At 38.7% G+C, this 17821-nt stretch overlaps 1 protein-coding gene across 1 annotated transcript in view; it reads right to left on the bottom strand.

The window, feature by feature from the left end:
• Window positions 1-17821, bottom strand: part of INTS4 (integrator complex subunit 4) — a 147155-nt gene that overhangs the window by 47878 nt on the left and 81456 nt on the right. Inside the window, exons 11-13 of the mRNA XM_073215971.1 lie at window positions 16098-16303; window positions 4318-4460; window positions 1090-1205 (exon numbers count right to left, since the gene is read on the bottom strand). Of these exons, the coding sequence (XP_073072072.1) occupies window positions 1090-1205; window positions 4318-4460; window positions 16098-16303 (465 nt within the window). The remainder of the gene's footprint in view (window positions 1-1089; window positions 1206-4317; window positions 4461-16097; window positions 16304-17821) is intronic.

The raw sequence follows: 17821 nt of genomic DNA, 5'->3' as shown, positions 1-17821 counted from the left end.
TTACAGTGGAGAAAAGTAAGAATAATTTGTTTAAGCTACATTTGGGGGCAATCTCTGTTACTCAGAGCCAAACACATTTCCTGAATAACATAATCCTCCAACTACCCAGGAAAGTATCTTAACATAACAGGCTTCCAAAAATGTTTCACGCTGTTTGCAATGTAAAAGGGCCTTCAGATTTCAGAGCGCTTCAGCATGTCATGTGAGATTGGTATGAACACCTAGCTTACAAGCCCCTTTTTGATGAGCTGAACTTCAAACAGCTCTAGTATTCCACCTTAGGGGTAAGGTCTAAGTTGTGTCATCCTTCGAGTACACACAAAATCGGGCATTGGCTAGTATATCAATGATACATTCTTTAAAATCCTCCAAACACACTAAAAAAAATTAACAGAACTGAGAGAATACTATGGTCACCTTACAATAGCCCGTTTTCTGGGTTATCCCTGTGTCTCTATAGATACACCCTACACCTCACCAAGGATCTTCTATAGAGCAAGAACCATGCGAGAGTGAATACATGAGGCAAATGTATTCCATTAGCAGAAAACAATACAAGTGCACAGCACACTGTCACTGGCTACCTGAACCACTGAACTTGCATCAGAGGCAGAGTGGTCCTGCAACCTAGCTCAGCCCATCCATTCCTTCAGGCTGCAGATCAAAAATTAAACATGGAATAAGACAGGGGAAAGTCCATAGGCTTTAAAACCAAAGATGTCTGGCTTTGAACACCCCGTTTAACTTGTATGAACAGTTATTTAGCCTCTCTAAGCCTTGGCTTCCTCATCTATAAACTGGGAATACTACTACTTTCCAGGGGTGTTTGGAAGATCATTGCTAGAATACATAAAGCATTTAAACAGTATATGGAATATAGTAGGTTAAAAAATTTTGGTATTAAACAGCAAAGATGAATTACTGTGAAAACAAGAATGAGAGCTGACCACCAGGTTCCCCTCAGGATATACTCTTACCTAAAAGAAAGGAAAAACAAACAAACAAAAACTCATACCACCCAAGCTACACTGCAGAAAAAGCCACATTCCCTGCCAAGTCAGCAGAGTCTGTCCTAAGCACAGAGGATACAAGCTGGATCATCCATGTCTGGTTCAGCTGTGTCAAAAAACGGGTGGGTGCTCAGGAGCTCTGGCACCAAGGGAAGCACTAGGGTTGGATGCCGACTCCCCAGAAACTTCAAGCATCTGAAACAAACAAAATGAGAGCCCACTTTAGTAAGTTAATAAATGCTTTAAAAAGTACTGGGAATTGGAATCAGAAAAGCTGATTTGAAATCGCAAATTCTGAACCATCTCCTTCTGCTACCTTTGCAGATAAGTCATTCAATTATTTTGGAACTCAAGTTAATTTACCTAAAAGATTGCATTTATTATGAAGACAAAAGATCTGGTCTGGGACATCCTACTAGTTATTTAACCAACAGCCATTTCCCCATCTTGCTTGTCAAGAGAACCCTGTTTTTATTCAGATATTGGGTAGGTATCAAAGTGCTCAGAGAAAGTAGCCCCAACCTACTTTGGGCCCAACCACAGTTGGTCTAAACCCATTATGGCAATCCATTCCCATTTTCCAGTGACTGCTTTGCAGGTAATCAAGTAACCCAGTTCTGGTCAGTGGAGCAAGAGGGCAAGTCTGTTGGGGAGCCTCTCAGGGATGTTTTCCTAACCAAATAAAAAGAGAAATGCATGAGAGGGAATGCTCTTTCCTTTCCATCTTAAGATACTGTCTTATGAGGCAGACTTCTTGCAACTATGAAGAAAAAGCCAAGGTAACTAGAGAAATCAACCAGAGTGTGAGCCCTGCTAAACTGATGACTGACCAATTAATCCTGAAACCAACTTACTTCTTGTTATACAAAATAATTACACCTTATTGTTTCAGCCAGTTTTAATCAGATTTTGTTACTTGTAGTCAAAAGCATTGTAACTGATAATCCTTGGTGAAGTTCTAAATCAGAAAAGCCCTGATCTTAAACTGAATAACTGTGTGGCCTTGGACAGAAAAGTTTCTTACGGACAAAATGGAATTAAAATTCATTACCTCATACAGTTGCTTATAAAGCTTAAATGAGATGATAAATGAAAAGTCCTTAAGGAAGGTGCCTGTGATTTAGTAAGACCTCAATTAACTACTAGTAGCTATTAATTGGCTATTAGTTAACTATTATGACTACATGAATGCCCTTTATAAGCTATGAAGGATTACATGTGTGGGTGATTATGCATTTTTATGATTTTTACTCATTTTATTGTTATTTATTATATATTTTATTATTTATTTTTATTTTATTATGTTCATTATTTATGAATATTTATTTTCAGTTTACATAATTATGCATATTTATTATTTTATGTTTTATGTTTCATGTATTATTTTTATTTATTTCTTGTTAGTTTTAAGTTTTGGCTTAGGAGGTGTGCTGAATTGAAAAGAAATATAAATCATAATTTCTGTTCTCACTGAGCTTACAATCCAGCAGAAGCAGAGATAACTAATGCCTACAAAGTAATGAACTATTGAATGAATGACACTCTGCTTTCTAACTGTCAAAAGTAGATGAGATCACTATGATCAGAGGACGTTTCATAGAAAAGATAGGCGTGTATAATTGGTAGATTGGCAAAAGAGAGGAAACAATGCCATGAACGAATTCATGGATATATGGGGTATGGAAGGTATCACAAGGAAAACACTTTATATGTTTAAGAAAGTACATGTTTCCCAGTCCTGTTTTTCTTTCTATGTGGAAAGAATTCATTAATTTTCTGACCTTTCTCAGACTTTTAAACTCACTGTGTCTCACAGGAACTGAAAAGGTTGTAGTTTGGCCTCCAAGTGCCATTCCTTTAGCTTTCATTCCACTCAAATCTCCTAAGCACCTGGGCCTCTTAGATTTCAATTCTGACTTGGAATACTTTTTACTATCTCACCACCTCCCTACCTACATATTTCCTGTTCTCTTCCTTCCTGCTATGTGAGGGCTAAGTCTGAGTTGAATCCACTTCTAAATCTCCACAGCACGTAACACAGTGACTCGTTTGTAACAAGTGCTCAATAAGCATGTTCAATGAACTAAAGATACATAAACAGAACAACTACCTCCTTCAAACTTTCATTTACGTAACTATCTTTAGCAATGTCTTAAAAACATGCCACTGTGACAATTCCTTCAATCATTATGGAATTCTTTTTTGTTTTTTCTAAATAAAGCTACGATTCATGGGAAGAAATGAAAAAAAATCAAGTGATAATTAGAACAGGTGATGTCAAAATCTTTTGGAACACTTTAAGGTAAAGGAGTTTGTTGTCTATAATAACCTAATAGAGACAGTCTTACATAAATATTCTGGGTAAAATAAATACCAATCTTATGTTAAGGTAAGAAGAATGTTCTGCAAAACCCCCCATAACAATCCCTTCATCAAGAATAATTAATCATTCCTTTTGTGTCACCACAGAACTAAGCGCTGTTAGAGGTGTTTCTCCCAACAGCAACCCCCACACCCCATGTGACTGCGTGCTCCCTGAAGACAAGAAATGTATGTTGAATTGAGCTGAAATGGATTGAACAAACATGAAAAAATGTGAAAAACAGAAAACCAGGTATCAAAAATGTTACACAGAAAAAGACTCCTCTGGTCCTTCTACTTTTTAATGTATCTTCCAAGTACCTGATTGGACCCACAGGGTTTCTACTTTTGGTAAAAGATTTTTTTCTGAAAATCAATAACCTATACAATTGGAGTGATCTCTTCATACAGGCCCATACAAATATGTGCAGCACAATAATATACATCTTATATTAAATGTATGCCAAACAGTTCTTTGAATAGCAATCCATGACAGTTTTAACAGTCTTGACTCTAGTTAGGAAAGCTAACGGTAATCAGTGGAAAAAATGATTGTGATTTCCCATCTGTAGACCAAGTGCCCACCCTGCCTCAAATCTCTGCAGTCTGTGATCCTATAGAAGATGCAAAATAGACAAAGGAGTAATTAACACTACATAGGAGACAAAGGAATCTCCTCATTTCTACCTCGAACACCACAGGGCTTGGCACATAGTAAGCACACAGTAGGCACATAATATCTGGTAAATGGATGGATGGACAAATGAATAAATAATCTAAAATGTGACAATCAATTTAAAAATGAGACTTCTGAGAGCTGAGATCTAAACTGAGACCAAAATTGAGGGTCATATCTTCAATCTATAATGATCCACAGAATAATGTCAACATTGTACATTTACCACATTATTAGACTTACTGAGCAAATGACCAAAAATGTCCTTACTTCCATATGGAGTCCCTATCGGTAGGGTACTTGGTTAAATTTTTCAGTAGCTCCACCAGTGCAAGATGAATCCCTTCTTTGGTTGAAACATTAGTACAGCATAAGAGTTCATGAAGAGCCTCTCTAATATCTCTGGATGAATCCTTAAAAAAAAACAAACAGGTGGTAATAATAATAATAATAATAATAATAGCAGCCACTGAAGATTTAGCTGTTATGGAGGTATGTACAAGTTACAATGAGAGACAGGGTAAAGACTGTCTCAATTTTCTGAGAGGGAAGGGGCTGGTAGTTAAGAAGACTTCACGGAGGAGGTGAGAGTTGAAGAATACATTCATTTCTTCATTTATTCTTTTATACATTCAACATTTACTGAACACTTAGTCAAACATTTTCCAAGCACCTATTATTTATGAAGTGCTAGAGACATAGTATTAATTAAAATAAAATTCCTATTCTCAGGAGCTTCATTTTAATGAACAGACAAAAATAACTAACTAAATACATAGTCAGATAGCAGTAAGTACTATGGAGAAAGTGAACGGCAGCTTAAGGATACAGCACTGGGGTGGGTAGGGCATTTTACAAAGGAACAGCAAACACAAAGTCTATGAGGTGGACGCATGTTTGCAAAACAGCAAAGAAGCCCCTGGGGCTGCGGCAGAGTGAGCTAGAGTGTAGTAGATGTCAGAGGAGTGGCCCCTTCCTTCCCCAACTCCTCCTGCTCACCTCCACACTAAGATAACTGGAAAAGGTCACCAACTTCATGCTAAAGTAAATCAACACACAGCAGTTCTACTCTTATTTTTTATCTGCACAGCATTTTTACCAGTTCTTTAAAAATTTTTAATATAGACAGTATGAAACATATATAGAGATAATAAATAAATTTAAACAATTAACTGATAGCCAATCTTGTTTCATCTGTACCTTAAACTACTCCCAAGAAGATTACTTTGAAGCCAGTCAGAGATATCATAGCATTTTATTGGTAAATATTTCCATATATACCTCTTAAAAATATTTTTATTTTTAAAAACTCACAAAATCAATTATGCCTAAAAATTTAATAATTCCTTAATATCAAATATCTGGTCAAATTTTTCTGACTCCCAGCCTTTACCTGTGGCTACATGCTATCCTTCTGGCCTATACTGCTATTCCTTACCTTACTTTTGATACTATCTTGTAATGTCTGGTTTACATCATTGCAGTCTCCATAAAAATATGAGCAACTCAGAGGCAAGAACAGCTACCACCTACTCTGACATCCCCATAACCTAGTACAGAACCTGGTTCAGCAAAAAAAATCGGTAAATGTTTCTCAAATGATGCCATCAATATCATGAACTACTACCAAAGGAACACCTTCACGTGCCAAGCATCCTGTTAAGCACTTTACATGAATTCGCTAATTTGCACAAGTAACATATGAATATGTGGAATTATCCTTGCTTTATACATGAGGAAACTAAAGACCAGAGAGATTAAATAATTTGTCCAAAGTCACAAAGCTGGAAGAGACACTCCACTAAAGTCCTTTAATAGCTTCCAGGTGCTCTTTTCTTAATATGCCTTTCAAGGCTCTGCAGGAGCTGGTCCCACCCACCCCTCCAGCCTGATCTCATACCACACACTAGCTCTGTTACAGCCAGGCCCTCTTTGGGGCTCTCCACTGTGCCATGGTTCCACCTACCACAGAGTTTTGATACTTGCTGCTCCTCTGCCTGGAATGTCCTTGCACTTCACACTTCCAACTCTTCCTGCCAAGTTAGTGCCTAATTCCTTCTTCAGAGCTAAGCTTTAAAAGCTTTTCCTGATAGCTGCATCCCAGTCAACCCCTAAAGACCAAATGCCTCTGTGATACATTCCCATGGGACCACGCTCCTTTCTATCATGAGCTCCTTAGGTTAGCTTACTCTTATACTTTCGTCTGCATCTTATTTGTCTCCCTAAATTATATGTATGGAAACCTAAATGTGTGTAATTTATATAAAATATGTATCTGTAAACCTAAATTATAAGGTCCATGAGAGGAAGGCCATGTTTTTTGTTCACTATTGTATACTTCTCAGCACAGTATTGGTATATAACAGGGTTGATAAACATTAAAAAAAAAAAAGTGAAAAAAGAAGGACCATACAGAGGGACTAAATGGTTGATTCCAATCTGTCTAGCTCTCCATGCTGCAGACTTAACCATTAGATACAAAGCTTTCCATAAGAAACAACTCTCCGCCACTAATAGGAGGCAGCTAAGTTGATGTAATGCAGAAAAAAATTTTGAAGTAGTAAGAAAACAATTTTGACTTGTGTTTCTTAAGAACTTCCTAGTTACACAGTTGACCTGTGCAGATTTGTTTGAGGAAATGACTGAACCTTCACTATGCATAAGTCACCACATTAAATCCTGAAAGGAATAGTATTACTATATACAACATACTTTCCTTAAGGAGCTCATAATCTCATCAGGGAGGTAAGACAAATACACAAAACCTGCCATAAACAATAAAATGTAAAAACTAGAGAAAGAGACACATGGACTTGGTACTCAATAAATATAGCTTAAATGAAGGAATAAGGGAAAGAATCTATCTGATATGAATTTCAAGAAAACTTCAAGAATGAGAAATTCAAAGAAGGGCAAATTGCCATGTCACTCCTCTGCATAAAATCCTCTAATAGTTTCCCATAATACTTACAATAAAATCCTTCTTACAGTGGCCTCCAAACTACTCCACTTGCCCCTACACACCACTCAGACCTCATCTCCTACCACCTTTCTCCTTTTCTCACTCCGTTCCTATACTGCCCTTCTTACTCCCTGTTCTGTAAATACACCAAAGCTGGTTTGTGCCTTAGAGCCTTTCCACTAGCTGTTGTCTCTACCTGAAAGTCCTTCCCCCAGTCTTCACATGACTGGTTTCTTTTTGTCATTCAAGACTCAACTCAAACATTGCCTCCTCAGGAAGGCTTTTACTAACCACTTAATATACATGAGTGAAATTTCCCATTCCTCCATCGCTGTTTATCTTTTGCACAGGATTTATCACTCCCTGAAACAATGTGGTTTGTTTACTCTGCCTTTCTTTAGAATATAAATTTGAGGAGAGCAGGAAACCTGTATGTCTTGACACCACTACATTTCCAGTACATGCACAGTGCTTACTGAATTTGGATAGTAGCTCAACATAACAAAATAAAAAGGTAAATTCCAGCTGGCACAGTCAACTAGCTAAGTCTCAAAGTAATGAAGGACGTTGACACAGTAAATACAAGGAGCAGGATGGGATTAAAGATGGTGGCATGAGAGGACAGACAAAGGCTTCCTCCTAAAACTGGATACAATTAGAAAATTTAATTGGTGCATCTAATCCTGAGAGAGCAACAGGAAAGAGGACCATGCCAGACTGCACACACCTGGAGAAAAGAGCAGACCTCACCAAACGGGGTAACGTACCAGAGCTGTGGCTCCAAGGGACCCGAGCCCCTCCCCCACCCCAGCTCACTGGCGGAAGGAGGAGAAACCAAGCAGGGAGGGAGTAGAAGGCTTGGGACTGCTGAATACCTAGCTCCGGAGATCTGCACTGGGAGCACAAACCTACATTTCATGGTGCTTTCATGAGACCCACATGACTACTGGGTTGGAAAGTTAAAACAGGCAGAGTTCCTGGGGAGACTGGGATTCCGGCTGCTTGTGGAAAGCAGGGATCCATATCCGGCTGCTCTGGGACAAAAACATACCTGTGTGACTGGCCCACTGGCTCAGGCAGTGGAGACAGGCACAGCAGCCTGGAGGCCAGGAACAGCTCTTTCCTCCCCCAAGTACCGCTCCCCTGCGACCCCCGACATTGCTTCAGGGGCTAAGCAGCTCCAGAACAGAGGTTCTGGACACTAGAGGGTACCACATACGAACATTAAACACCAAAGGAACCTTGTCCAGAGTAAAATTGTTAATACAACTCCCGAGAAAGATTTAAATGATGTGGACCTCCTGACTCTTCCTGAAAGGGAGTTCAAAATAAAAATCATCAACATTCTAATGGAGGTACGGAAAGACATCCAAGAACTCAGGAATGAATTCAGATTGGAGATTCAATCATTGAAGAGCACGATGGAGGGTACTAAAAGAAGGTTGGATACAGTGGAGGAGACAAGAAATGAAATAGAAACTAGAGAGGAGGAATACAAAGAAGCTGAGGCACAGAGAGAAAAAAGCATCTCTAAAAATGAAAGAATATTGAGAGAATTGTGTGACCAATCCAAGAGGAACAGTATTCGCATTATAGGGATACCAGAAGAAGAAGAGAGAGAGAAAGGGATAGAAAGTGTCTTTGAGGAGGTAGTTGCTGAAAACTTCCCCAATCTGGGTAAGAACATAGTCTCTCAGGCCATGGAGATCCACAGATCTCCCAACACAAGGGACCCAAGGAAGACAACACCAAGACACATAGTAATTAAAATTGGAAAGATCAAGGATAAGGACAGACTGTTAAAAGCAGCCAGAGACAGAAATAAGATCACATACAAAGGAAAGCCCATCAGGCTAAAATCAGACTTCTCAACAAAACCTTACAGGACAGAGGGAGTGGCATGATGTATTTAATGCCATGAAGCAGAAGGACCTGGAACCAAGATTACTTTATCCGGCAAGATTATCATTTAAATTTGAAGAAGGGATTAAACAATTTAGAGATAAGCAAAAGCTGAGAGAGTTTACCTCCCTCAAACCATCTCTGCAGTCTATTTTGGAGGGACTGCTATAGATGGAAGTGTTCCTAGAGTTGGATAGCTGTCACCAGAGATAATAAAACCACGGTAGGGAGGGTGGAGCAGCTGATTGCAAAGCAAATGCAAAATTAAATTAACTATCCCCAAAGCCAATCAAGGGATAGACAAAAAGTACAGAATTTGATACCTAATATATAAAGAATGAAGGAGGAAGAAAAAGGAGGAGAAATAGAAAAGAATCTTTAGATTGTGTTTGTAAGAGCATACTAAGTGAGTTAAGTTAGACTCTGAGATAGTAAGGAAAGTAACCTGGAACCTTTGGTAACCACGAATCTAAAGCCTGCAATGGCAATAAGTACATACCTATCGATAATCACCCTAATTGTAAATGGACTGAATGCACCAATCAAAAGACACACAGTCACTGAATGGATGAAAAACAAGACCCATCTATATGCTGCTTACAAGAAACTCACCTCAAACCCAAAGACATGCACAGATTAAAAGTCAAGGGATGGAAAAAGATATTTCATGCAAACAATAGGGAGAAAAAAGCAGGTGTTGCAGTACTAGTATCAGACAAAATAGACTTCAAAACAAAGAAAGCAACAAGAGATAAAGAAGGACATTACATAATGATAAAGGGCTCAGTCCAACAAGAGGATATAACCATTATAAATATATATGCACCCAACACAGGAGCACCAGCATATGTGAAAGAAATACTAACAGAACTAAAGGAGGAAATAGAATGCAATGCATTCATTTTAGGAGACTTCAACACTCCATTCACTCCAAAGGATAGATCCACTGGACAGAAAGTAAGTAAGAGGCACTGAACAACACACAAGAACAGATGGACCTAATAGACATCTATAGAACTCTACACCCAAAAGCAACAGGATACACATTCTTCTCAAGTGCACATGGAACATTCTCCAGAATAGACCACATACTATAGGCCACAAAAAGAGCCTCAGAAAATTCAAAAAGATTGAAATTCTACCAACCAACTTTTCAGACCACAAAGGTATAAAACTAGAAATAAATTGTACAAAGAAAGCAAAAAGGCTCACAAACACATGGAGGCTTACCAACATGTTCCTAAATAGTCAATGGATCACGACCAAATTAAAATGGAGATCCAGCAATATATGGAAATAAAAGGCAACAACAACACAAAGCCCCAACTTCTGCGGGATGCAGTGAAAGCAGTCTTAAGAGGAAAGTATACAGCAGTCCAGGCATATTTAAAGAAGGAAGAACAATCCCAAATGAATAGTCTAACATCACAATTATCGAAACTGGAAAAAGAAGAACAAATGAGGCCTATAGTCAGCAGAAGGAGGGACATAATAAAGATCAGAGAAGAAATAAACAAAATTGAGAAGAATAAAACAATAGAAAAAAAAACAATGAAACTAAGAGCTGGATCTTTGAGAAAATAAACAAAATAGATAAGTCTCTAGCCAGACTTACTAAGAGAAAAAGAGAATCAACACACATCAACAGAATCAGAAATGAGAAAGGAAACATCATGATGGACCCAACAGAAATACAAAGAATTATTAGAGACTACTATGAAAACCTATATGCTAACAAGCTGGAAAACCTAGAAGAAACGGGACAACTTCCTAGAAAAATACAACCTTCCAAGACTGACCAAGGAAGAAACACAAAATCTAAACAAACCAATTACAAGCAAAGAAATTGAAGTGGTAATCAAAAAACTACCCAAGAAAAAAAAACCCAGACCAGATGGATTTACCTCGGAATTTTATCAGACATACAGAGAAGATATATTACCCATTCTCCTTAAAGTTTTCCAAAAAATAGAAGAGGAAGGCATACTCCCAAACTCATTCTAAGAAGCCAACATGACCCTAATACCAAAACCAGGCAAACACCCCACCAAAAAAGAAAATTACAGACCAATATCCCTGATGAACGTAGATGCAAAAATACTCCACAAAATATTAGCAAACCGAATTCAAAAACACATCAAAAGGATTATACACCATCACCAAGTGGGATTCATCCCAGGGATGCAAGAATGGTACATCATCTGAAAATCCATCAACATCATCCACCACATCAACAAAAAGAAGGACAAAAACCACATGATCATCTCCATAGATGCTGAAAAAGCATTCGACAAAATTCAACATTCATTCATGATAAAAACTCTCAACAAAATGGGTATAGAGGGAAGGTACCTCAACATAATAAAGGCCATATATGATAAACCCACAGCCAACATCATACTGAACAGTGAAAAGCTGAAGGCTTTTCCTCTGAGATCAGAACAAGACAGGGATGCCCACTCTCCCCACTGTTATTCAACATAGTACTGGAGGTCCTAGCCATGGCAATCAGACAAAACAAAGAAATACAAGGAATCCAAATTAGTAAAGCAGAAGTGAAACTGTCACTATTTGCAGATGACATGACATTGTACACAAAAAACCCTAAAGACTCCACTCCAAAACTACTAGAACTGATATTGGAATTCAGCAAACTTGCAGGGATACAAAATTAACACATAGAAATCTGTGGCTTTCCTATACACCAACAATGAACTAATAGAAAGAGAAATCAGGAAAACAATTCTATTCACAATTGCATCAAAAAGAATAAAATTCTTAAGAATAAACCTTACCAAGGAAGTGAAAGACCTATACCCTGAAAACTATAAGACACTATTAAGAGAAATTAAACAGGACACTAACAAATGGAAACTCATCCCATGCTCCTGGCTAGGAAGAATTAATATCATCAAAATGGCCATCCTGCCCAAAGCAATATACAGATTTGATGCAATCCCTATCAAAATACCAACAGCACTCTTCAATGAACTAGAACAAATAGTTTAAAAATTCATATGGAACCGCCAAAGACCCTGAATAGCCAAAGCAATCCTGAGAAGGAAGAATAAAGTGGAGGGGATCTCGCTCCCCAACTTCAAGCTCTACTACAAAGCCACAGTAATCAAGACAGTTTGGTACTGGCACAAGAACAGAGCTAGATACCAGTGGAACAGAATAGAGACCCCAGATATTAACCCAAACATATATGGTCAATTAATATTTGATAAAGGAGCCATGGACATATAATGGTGAAATGACAGTCTCTTCAACAGATGGTGCTGGCAAAACTGGACAGCTACATGTAAGAGAATGAAACTGGATCACTGTCTAACCCCATACACAAAAGTAAATTCGAAATGGATCAAAGACCTGAATGTAAGTCATGAAACCATAAAATTCTTAGAAAAAAACATAGGCAAAAATCTCATGGACATAAACATGAGTGACTTCTTCATGAACGTATCTCCCTGGGCAACGGAAACAAAAACAAAAATGAACAAGTGGGACTATATCAAGCTGAAAAGCTTCTGTACAGCAAAGGACACCATCAATAAAATAAAAAGGTACCCTACAGTATGGGAGAATATATTCATACATGACAGATCTGATAAAGGGTTGACATCCAAAATATATAAAGAACTCATGCACCTCAACAAACAAAAAGTGAACAATCCAATTAAAAAATGGACCAAGGAGCTGAACAGACAGTTCTCCAAAGAAGAAATTCAGGTGGCGAACAGACACATGAAAAGATACTCCACATCACTTGTCATCAGAGAAATGCAAATTAAAACCACAATGAGATATCACCTAACACCAGTAAGGATCGCCACCATCCAAAAGACAAACAACAACAAATGTTGGCGAGGTTGCGGAAAAAGGTGAACCCTCCTTCACTGCTGGTGGGAATGCAAATTAGTTCAACCACTGTGGAAAGCAGTATGGAGGTTCCTCAACAATCTCAAAGTAGGCATACCATTTGACCCAGGAATTCCACTACTAGGAACTTACCCTAAGAATGCAGCAGTCCAGTTTGAAAAAGACAGATGCACCCCTATGTTTATCACAGCACTATTTACAATAGCCAAGAAATGGAAGCAACCTAAGTGTCCATCAGTAGATGAATGGATAAAGAAGATGTGGTACATATACACAATGGAATATTACGCAGCCATAAGAAGAAAACAAATCCTACTATTTGCAACAACATGGATGGAGCTAGAGGGTATTATGATCAGTGAAATAAACCAGGCGGAGAAAGAGAAGTACCAAATGATTTCACTCATATGTGGAGTATAAGAATAAAGAAAAACTGAAGGAACAAAACAGCAGCAGAATCACAGAACCCAAGAATGAACTAATGGTTACCAAAGGGAAAGGGACTGGGCAGGAGGGGTTGGAAGGGAGGGATAAGGGCAGGGAAAAAGAAAGGGGGCCTTACGATTAGCATGTATAATGTGGAGAGGGGTGCATGGGGAGGGCTGTGCAACACAGAGAAGACAAGTAGTGAGTCTACAGCATCTTACTATGCTGATGGACAGTGACTGTAATGGGGTTTGTGGGGAGGGACTTGGTGAAGGGGGAGTCTAGTAACCATAATGTTGTTGATGTAATTGTAGATTAATGATAATAAAATGAATTAAAATATATATATATATATATAGAAGGAGCAGTGACGAGCAGAGTGGAATAGTTTAGAGACAATGAGTTTATATAAAGTCTAAACTTCTTGCACGGAACTCCAAGTCAAGGAGTTTAGACCTAAACAAATTCTTCATGAGTTTCATATAAACGTGCTCACAAATAAGCACAGTGGTTGCCCTATGAACAATTCTGTACCTCATAACACAGCTCAGCTACTTAGCAAAAATTTCCTGAGCATCTATTTGTGCAAGGCTCTGGAAAGTTTTAAAAATGAAAGAAGCCAGAACCTTGAGAAGCCCAGTCTTGCAGAATAAAGAATTAAATAATCACAACACATACAAATACAAGCTAGGCACAGGCTGCTAGACCCAGAGTGTTATAGGCATAGAGAGTAGCACTATTTGGTCCATGGGTTGTAAGGTTAGTGAGGGAAGGCTTCCTAGATATGTTTCCTAATGTCATTCCTGTGAATAAGCAGAAGTCCACTAGGTGAAAAATGGCAGTTTTGTAGGCAGAAGGGAAAAAATTACAGTGAAGGAAAAATGGCAAGGAAAAGTATGATGTTTAAGGGAATGAGTACAGTATAAAGTGAGAACAGTGGGCATCCAAAAGACAAACAACAACAAATGTTGGTGAGGTTGTGGAGAAAGGGAAATCCTCCTACATTGTCGGTGGGAATGCAAATTAGTTCAACCACTGTAGAGAGCAGTATGGAGATTCCTCAAAATGCTCAAAATAGACTTACCATTTGACCCAGGAATTCCACTTCTAGGAATTTACCCTAAGAATGCAGCAGCTCAGTTTGAAAAAGACAGATACACCCCTATGTTTATTGCAGCACTATTTACAATAGCCAAGAAATGGAAGCAACCTAAGTGTCCATCAGTAGATGAATGGATAAAGAAGATGTGGTACATATACACAATGGAATATTATTCAGCCATAAGAAGAAAACAAATCCTACCATTTGCAACAACATGGATGGAGCTAGAGGGTATTATGCTCAGTGAAATAAGCCAGGCAGAGAAAGACAAGTACCAAATGATTTCACTCATATGTGGAGTATAAGAACAAAGAAAAACTGAAGGAACAAAACAGAAGCAGAATCACAGAACCCAAGAATGGACTAACAGTTGCCAAAGGGAAAGTGACTGAGAAGGATGGGTGGGAAGGGAGGGATAAGGGTGGGGAAAAAGAAAGGGGGCATTACGATTAGCATGTGTAGTTGGGGGGGGTGGGCACGGAGAGGGCTGTACAACACAGAGAAGACGAGTAGGGATTCTGCAGCATCTTACTATGCTGATGGACAGTGACTGTGAAGGGGTATGTGGGGGGGACCTGGTGAAGGGGGGAGCCTAGTAAATATAATGTTCTTCATGTAATTGTAGATTAATTATACCAAAAAACAAAACAAAACAAAACAAAACAAAAAGTGAGAACGGTGGGAAAGAAAGCTAAAAAAAAGGAAAGAAGGGGCTAGTTTATAGAGATCATCCATGATGAATAATACATGGAATACAACCTTACCTTCCTAGGAAAAAAATACATGAAAAATTATAAAGATTTATAATTCAGGAAAAATCTTAATATAAGTTCTAAGCAACTGAGAAAATAATAGGGAACTTCCAAGTCAAACACCCAATCTATTTTATGAAGTTGGTAGCAGAAATCTGTAACAAGTACTAATGACTAAACAAATTGCTATCCCTTTCACAATATCTGGAAAAAAAAGAAAGCCAGAAGCCAAATATCATTTATTAATATTATGAAAAACTTCAGTGCTCACAAAGAAAGTCCAGACACTTTAGAAAAATATTTCAAAAACCACATCGAGTTGAACAGCCTCTTATATCTGGGTACAACCACTTAGTAGCTGTGTGACCTGAAACAAATTACTTTTTTTCTCTGTAAAACTGCAGGGCTGAATGAACTGATCCCTAAGATTCCCTTCCTATTGCAATGTCCTATGATTCACTAGAAGAAGTAAATCAAATCAAAGGCAGAAAAGAATTCATTCTTTAGCCCCTGTCTTATCTTCTGCCACTTCCCTTCCTTCCTCCACCTCTTCAACTCTATGGCACTACAATGACTTCCTTTCAATTCTTTAAATATATTATACTTACTCTTACCTCTGGATCCTTAGACACTGCTCCCTCCATTTGGTACCCTCTACACCACTGTCAGTGCCACCCCTTCCTAAGAAAATGCCTCATTAAGTCCATTCGTCCTTCACGTGTTCACTCCTGCATTCCTCCTTTCTTCCCTATCTCCCCAGCCGTACCTCAGACAACTCAGGTTAGGTACTCTGTATTGCCAGGGCACCCTGCCTTTCCTGATCATAGCAATACTAAGCTTTACTGGAATTTCCTGTTTAGCAGTCAGTCTCCTCCATCTTGGTGGAGTTGTGGGATGTGAGGCAGAGCTGGGCTGCCTATATACTACTGCACCACCAATACCTAGCACAATGCCTGGTTGAAAAAAAAAAAGTGATACTCAATAGGCACTAATGCCAGAGATGAGTAACAAACTGAACACTCACCTCCAATACGGCCAGGACAGTGTCAAGCTGATCCTCTCGGAGGGTGATGTTGTTAGAGATTTTTCTCATGGTATGTATGGACTGCAGACGTACCTCCTCAATTTCATCATTAAACATGTCAACCAGGAAATCAAGGCACTTCTCAGCAAAAGAGGGTGAAGACTGGGCCAGCATGCAGAGTGCCTCCACAGCAGCAATGCGGACCTCTAGCGAAAAGGGGACAGATATAACTGCACATTAAGTTAAAAGCCATGGGAAAAATCTAAGAAGGATTCCTTCCCATTCAGGTTTGTCTTTCGCTCCTCTCATTCTACCAAATCCCTCTGGAAGGTCTCCTCCGTGCCCACAGATCCAGCTGCCAAGCTTCATGCTGACCTACAGACAAGGACCTTGGTGTCACACGGACTAAGGTTTAGATCCCGACTCCACAGACATGTGAGCAAGTCACATGTCTGTCCCCATCAACTGAATTTCTTGAGAATCTAAGTTCTTATTTATCTCAGTCCAACCACAGCACAGTACTTACATAAATGGCAGTTTTTAAATAATTATTAAGATTAAAATAGGCCAGAATCATTATTCCAATTTTAGAGATAAAATTCAACAAGGTGAAATTGCCTCAAAGTGAGTGAGAGCAAAGACATGATGAGTACTCGGTCTACTCATTCTAGACTAGCATCGCATAGTGGTTAAGGGGAGAGGCTCTGGGATGACAGAGGTCTCACAGTGAAATGTGAAGAATAATCCTTCCACTAACTTGGAGAGTGATCTTGAATAATTAACCTAATTTCCTAGCACCTCAATTTTCTCACCTGTTAAACAGCGGTAATAGCCATTTCCTTACAGAGTAGTTAGGAAGACTAAACCACATAATGTAGGCAAAACACATAGCACACTGTCCAGCATGTATTAAAAGCTCAAGAAATATCCGTTATGGCATAGGTATGGGTCTCATAAGCACCTTGAAAATAGATACATCTTCTACCTCTTTACATGCTCAGAACATGTCACAGTAAAGCCACTGAATCCAGGGAGCCCTTTGTTCATTCACTAACAATGTTTTCTGAACATGGGCTACATGCCAGGCCCTGTGCCAGTTCTGGGTGCTAGGATACAGAGATGAGGGATGAGTAAGCTATAGCCAATGCTCACAAGACTTCCATATATGCTTGCTTTGTTCCAGTAGTACCCACATGGCTCTGCAACAAAGCATATAGTTTCAAAAAAGAAAAGAAAAACACTCAAATTGTGGTTAAAGCTCACAAATATAATTTGTCTTTGATATAAGAAAGGTTTCATAGACACTTTAAAAGCAGTTACTACCTTAAGGGAAGATGACTCAGATCTTTTGGTAGTTATGAATTCTTCCCTTTCATCAAAAGATTTGCTCCTCTTCACAATAATGTATTTTAAACACAAACTTGCTAATGATTACAAAGCAAGCCAGAGATGGACCCAAATGTGTTAACTGCTGGCTCCTCTTCCTAGGGTTTTACCTATTACACCACACTGACTTAGGTGTAATTCTTGCAAGTCAATCAGGGGAATCACAGAGAAACTTCTGATTGGCATGAGATAATCAGTATGACCTTAGCTGATGTAATTCTAAGCAGAAGCAAAGAAACTTTGTGTTTACTCTGAATGTACAGTTTGGCTACAGGCAGTTGGTAATTTCTACAGGACTTTTTGAAATGTTGAAAATATATTACTGCCACCTTAGGGGT

The sequence above is a fragment of the Manis javanica genome, chromosome 11 (genome assembly GCF_040802235.1).
Source record: "Manis javanica isolate MJ-LG chromosome 11, MJ_LKY, whole genome shotgun sequence".
NCBI classification, from domain to species: domain Eukaryota; kingdom Metazoa; phylum Chordata; class Mammalia; order Pholidota; family Manidae; genus Manis; species Manis javanica.
This window is presented reverse-complemented; position numbering and strand designations above follow the sequence as displayed.